The 5597-nt window shown below is 38.6% G+C and overlaps 1 protein-coding gene across 1 annotated transcript in view; it reads right to left on the bottom strand.

Moving 5' to 3' along the window:
* Window positions 1-1568: 1568 nt before the first annotated feature.
* LOC578497 overlaps window positions 1569-5597 on the bottom strand; it is a 34805-nt gene continuing 30776 nt past the window's right edge. The window contains exons 17-19 of the mRNA XM_030977765.1: window positions 4592-4768; window positions 3578-3908; window positions 1569-3201 (exon numbers count right to left, since the gene is read on the bottom strand). Of these exons, the coding sequence (XP_030833625.1) occupies window positions 3050-3201; window positions 3578-3908; window positions 4592-4768 (660 nt within the window). The 3' untranslated portion in view covers window positions 1569-3049. The remainder of the gene's footprint in view (window positions 3202-3577; window positions 3909-4591; window positions 4769-5597) is intronic.

Here is a 5597-nt window from a genome sequence, read left to right as displayed (position 1 = left end):
GCAGTCCATAAAGCTTTTTGTGTATGAGCGGGGAAGGTAGAATCAACGAAGTGCATTATTTGCGGACTGGTTTTCTAATTACGGTCATGATCATTGTGTTGATCAACCTGGTTTGCACAAGGGACGTGCGTGGAGCGCAAACGATATTAGGGACTTTTAGATTCGCACGAAGACAATAGGTCTATGCTACGATCGACGTCCTTTTAATGCACTGCCCTGAATGGACGCCTCACGTATCAGTCCACGCAAATCTAAAAGTCCCCATTTTTGTAGACGTGAATTTGTTCATGTATCATGGGATGATTGTATCCCAAGTCCCTGATTATCCAAAGCGAGAAGCGAATAGTAGACGATCTGGATCACAGGAAGAGGAGGTGATACTACTTTTTAAAGACGGTCCGACTGCCAAGTTTTGAATATGGCTATACAGTGCGTCCCAGAAAAAACAAAACCGAGAACTACCGATGTTTTATCATAACTTAATCACAATTATAATTAATAAATGACACATATTTGAAAGCTTAGATCCTCTTCTTTCGTGTGATGCATTTCATATGATGCATATTTCACGCATGAGTGATTAAAAGCATTTTGAAGAGAGGAAACCAAAAAGTGATTTGGCGGGCGGTATCTGAATTTAAAGGGAAAATCGCATTTCTAGAAAGTTCAATTCCTGCCCTTTCATATGACACCTCAATCAGGAAAAATGAGCCAGGAATAACAAAGTTCTGTTTATTTAAAGTAATGCTTGCATTTCCATGATATGACCAAACGGGTTCGTTTTTACTGGCTGCCTGCCGTTGCAACAAACAGAGTTGACAAAAGACTTAACTCCGTTTCGTTGACGATCAGCCATGCACAAAGAAGACGAAAGACCTGATGCATGGCTGATCTTCAACGAAACGGAGTTAAGTCTTTTGTCAACTCTGTTTGTTGCAACGGCAGGCAGCAAACTCATTTGATCAAATTATAGGAAATGCAAGCATTTTTTTAAACAAGCAGAACTTTGTTATTCCTGGCTCATTTTTCAAAATCATTGCAATTTCCCCCGGTCCCCAACAGAAAAAAAAATCCTCTGTAAGGCCATGCATTGTGGTTCAAGGCATGGCCACACAAGGGAATTTTTCCTGTAGAGGACTTGGGGGAAATGCAACCAATTATTTATTTATCAATTTCTGGAACAAAAATCGTTTGATCATACAAACACTTCATTTTGCATTACTCTTTCTCAAACTAAGGTAATTAAACAAAATGCCAATGAAAAGGCAGCTACACCTTTGAATAAGTGGTGCTAGAAATGATAAGCATTTGATGCTATTTTCTGGTCCCATTTACCCTTTCTAATTTGATTCTTATGTAAAAAGTACTTTTTGTTTGGATGATAATGATAATACTAATAATAATATATCTTGTTTACCCAGGGTAGCCTCATCAGTATTCACACTGTTCTTCCTGAGGGCACTGCGATCATATTGATTACCCCAGTCATCGGATTCAGGCTTACGCGCACACAGTGTATGCACATTCTCCACTCCCTGGGGAGCATTCCAGCCAGGCGTCATTTAAACTTTAAACTTCAAAATTCATCCTTTATTTCCTTATTTAGGTGATAAAATCGTAATAACAAATTATATTTATATGTATGTCTAATGTTTACAGCCAGAACATGATAAGTAATGTCACATTATAGATTTGTTCATTTACTATTTTATTTCAACATGTTTATGGAGAATAATAACATGATCAGGAAAGCTGTTTTCCATCATGGTCCTGATTAGCGACATACTAAAGTATAAATTAAAAACATTTAAAATAGAGCAAAACAATACAACTATTCTTAAATGAAGATTACAAAGCAATCCAAAAAAAATCCAATATTTTATTTAAAACATAATTACAGTGAGATACACAGAAAAACATACAAATCATACAGGTAGTATAACAACAATTGCATCTATATACTCAGGAAATATATCATAACAATATTACTTGTTAGAATAAATGGGAATGTGCTCTACTGTCTGTACCATTAATGACACTTTTATTAGTACCGGAAACTGGTAACATTTCCTGCCTGTCACTTTTACAATAACAAATCTTAGGTTTCATGTCTTCCTCTTCCTGTATGTGTAACTGTGTAGTGTGTACAGTACAGTATTGGGTATATAGTGGGCAGCACACAGACACCGCCATAATGATAGTATAAATTATTATGGATAGATAAAGTTCGGATATTCTGAAACCTGTATTGATCAATCTAGGTAGTCGTAGAGACTGGTCAATATAGTCCTAAGAAGATATAAACTTGATTAATCAAAACTATCATTACAACTATATTTTCATGAAAATAGGATTGAAGTAAATTTATTACAGCATTGTGGGCAACAATGTATGTTTGATTCAATGTAGAAATGGACGGAACATTCAAATCTATGCAAGAAGAAGAATATCATATTTGTCGATTATCTTCCGATTTATTTTTGTCTAACATGTAAACCTAAATATCTCTAATAAATAATAGATTGCCACAGGGGCAAGCATATTCAGTCCTTATTGCACCTTAAATATCAGGAAAAGATTGTTCCGCTTTACAAATCTAAAAGTCATTATCAAAGATTTAGCGACATCGCTACCACTGATGTAATATATTTTCAATTGCGCCATCTTTCGGGGAAGGTGTACATAGAGCAATATCCGGTTCCTATACCAAACCATCATCACGTTCGCGTCATCGGTTAGTGATGCATTGTGGGACATGGCTTTCGACACATCAGGACATTTTGAGCAGTAGATAGCAGTGGACCTAAATCTGAAATAGTGCCAGTAGTATAACCTGCCTTTAAAGACCGTCAACAATACTGAGCCAGAAGGGATAAGACCACACAGCGAGGTCACTGACAGGTGGCTATCTCATTAACTCAGCTCTCAACTAGCATAAGAAAAAGAGGATCATGCGGGACCAACAGGCATCGATTGGGGAAGTTTTCTATATAGAGGGAGCAAGTAGCTACAATTAGGACAGAGGGGCTTTAAAGTCTTTCAGAATGCATCAAAGAAGCAAGCATGTCGAAGATTTTCTGTTCATTTTCCCAGACGGAGGCCTCGATGAGTTGCTATCTTCGGACTGATCATCGTGTTGAAGTGGTGTCGGCTGTTCACCAAGAGATGTAGCATCGTTACCCGTGAGGGTCGTCTCTTTTCCTGAAATGTCATACACAATGCAAGGGTTTAGACAGCTTCGAAACCACTTTAGTCTAGAGAATTATAGCAAGTTGATAAACTACCCCTCTCTCTCTCTCTCTATGCCTCTATATAAAATAAAGTGATAATAACGACTAGTATACGAACCTACGTAGTACCCGCCAAAAAGAATCTAACGTTGTTTCCAGGCGCGGGTTTTTTCTTTAATTCATGGAATATCGGACAAAGGTATGACGTTTGATTGTGTAACTATTAGCCGTGACCAAATATTGTTTTTGTTTTTGTTTTTGTTTCTTTTAACGTTGGTTACGTTTTATGAACAGAGTCTTAAGATTTCACTGAAAGCAGTCGCAATGATAACATGCTTAATGCTTACCTTCTGCTTTTGGCGTAGTTGTTTGCAGATTCTCATCGACCTTTCTCTCCTCATTAGCAGGCATAACCTCAATCATCGGCTGCGCAAGCTCATTCATCTTCTCGATGAGTTCATCGAACTTTTCATCCTCGAACCTGGCCTGGCTCGTCTCCTTGGTAAAATCGATGTAAAGAAGCTGGGTAAAGGTCATGCTCATTGGTCCTTCTGGTGGCCATGTCATCTCTTCAAGCAGCAGAGGAATGATGGGTTTGCGGAGCGCGTCCGAGAGACTCACTTCTCGTCTGCAGTTAGCGGAGAGGGCGTACTTTGGGGTCACGCAAGAAATGACGACCTGTTAGACAGAAAAAAATAGATTTCTTTCTCTTTAAAAAGTTTCAAATGATGTGTGCATATAAGCTCTCACAATGATTTTTCTCATTCTTTTATTCTAATATCAAATAAGATGGAAGAATCTTCATGAAACAACCTGAACTCACTTTTGAAGTGGGGGTATAATGTGTCCAGAAAATTAATCCAGTTATGTAGGTCCTCAAACAATTGCGTTGTCGCCAATATGGGGATGGGCATGGGGTTGCAAATTGGTTTGAGTATAGTTTTATGTTTAAAGTTAAGTTTAGTTAATTGTATGTTTGGACCAGAGTTAAAGTTATGCATTCAGTTAGTGTAGGAATTCGAGAGCGGTCAAATGTCGCTGGACCATGTGCTGTAGTGACCAATGGCACACAGTTATTTTCCACCCACTGAGTGTATTCACGTTGTTTTGAAAGTTTGAAACCATTCATGAAATTGTCAATTATTGTACCTGTGAGTTGTTTGGAGCAGATAGTTATTTCAAGTTTAATTCAAGATTTCTCAAAGGATTACCTTGGAAGCAGTCGATCAGGAGTTTAGAAGAATCTATGTTACCCATTCTTCCCCTAAGAGGGGAAGTTCATTCGTTATGAGAAAGTTACCACCTATGGCCTCTTTTTCACTGCCAATGATGTTTGATACTAATATTATAGGCCTATATACCTTGGCATTTCTCACTCCCTTATCGATCTTGGAGTAGAGTGGATCCCCACCACCCATCTGATTGATGTCCAACCAGCAGTGGTATCCTAGACCAGTGAGACGTGAGAACAGTCTCTTGATCTCAGTCTGCTTGTCCCATTGGTACGAAATGAATACTGACGGGGGTTCCGAAGTCTCCTGAATTGACAGGGAAAAGATCACAGATATACAAATTGGGTTCGAAAAAAAATACAATTAAAACTAATTTAGTAAGACATAGATACTTCGGGAAATGAAAAATAACTTTAGAATCAAAGTAAAGGATATAATAATAATCGATACAAAGCATTAAAAACTGACATGAACAAAAGAAGGCGAAGAAAGATCCGAATCATTATCTCCATATGAAATTGAGAGCTTAAAAAATACATTTTCGAGGCATTTGGTTTGTTAACTGATGGATATCATACATAAACCAGGCAGAATCTCGTAAACCACGGAAATTATTTACAAGAAGAATCATAATAAACCGAATACACGTCATGTTGGCTGGGGACAGTTGGCCGAGGACAGTATCCATCTAGGATGAGGATAGACACTGATAATACCACCCTCTACCAGAATGACGAATAAGGAGAAAGGGTCATGAGAGAAAGGAAATAAAATTAGGCTACAAAGAAAGTCCGATGGCCGATCCTCTTCCACACCTATTTCCACCCACCTCTGCTCCGCTCGACGACCCTGTCTCTTGCCTATCATCCACAAGACTGCTAATCCCATAACATCGATAACCCTCTTTCATTGCCATGGCTCGACCCTACCCTACTCCAATGGTCCCTTGGATAGAAGACTTAGCTAGGTACCAGGTGTATTCTTCATTCCTTGTTGCATTCTCAAAAGGCTTTCTCGTGAAATAAACTAGCGAAATAGTGGCTTACTTCGAATCATCGGGTCACCACGTCCGGTCGGATGGTCGCGTTAACCGACCTTTTGTGAAAACATACCCCCTCATTCACGAAATGTCGGG

Source organism: Strongylocentrotus purpuratus, unplaced genomic scaffold (assembly GCF_000002235.5).
Source record: "Strongylocentrotus purpuratus isolate Spur 01 unplaced genomic scaffold, Spur_5.0 spur5_scaffold_1, whole genome shotgun sequence".
Classification (NCBI taxonomy): domain Eukaryota; kingdom Metazoa; phylum Echinodermata; class Echinoidea; order Camarodonta; family Strongylocentrotidae; genus Strongylocentrotus; species Strongylocentrotus purpuratus.
This window is presented reverse-complemented; position numbering and strand designations above follow the sequence as displayed.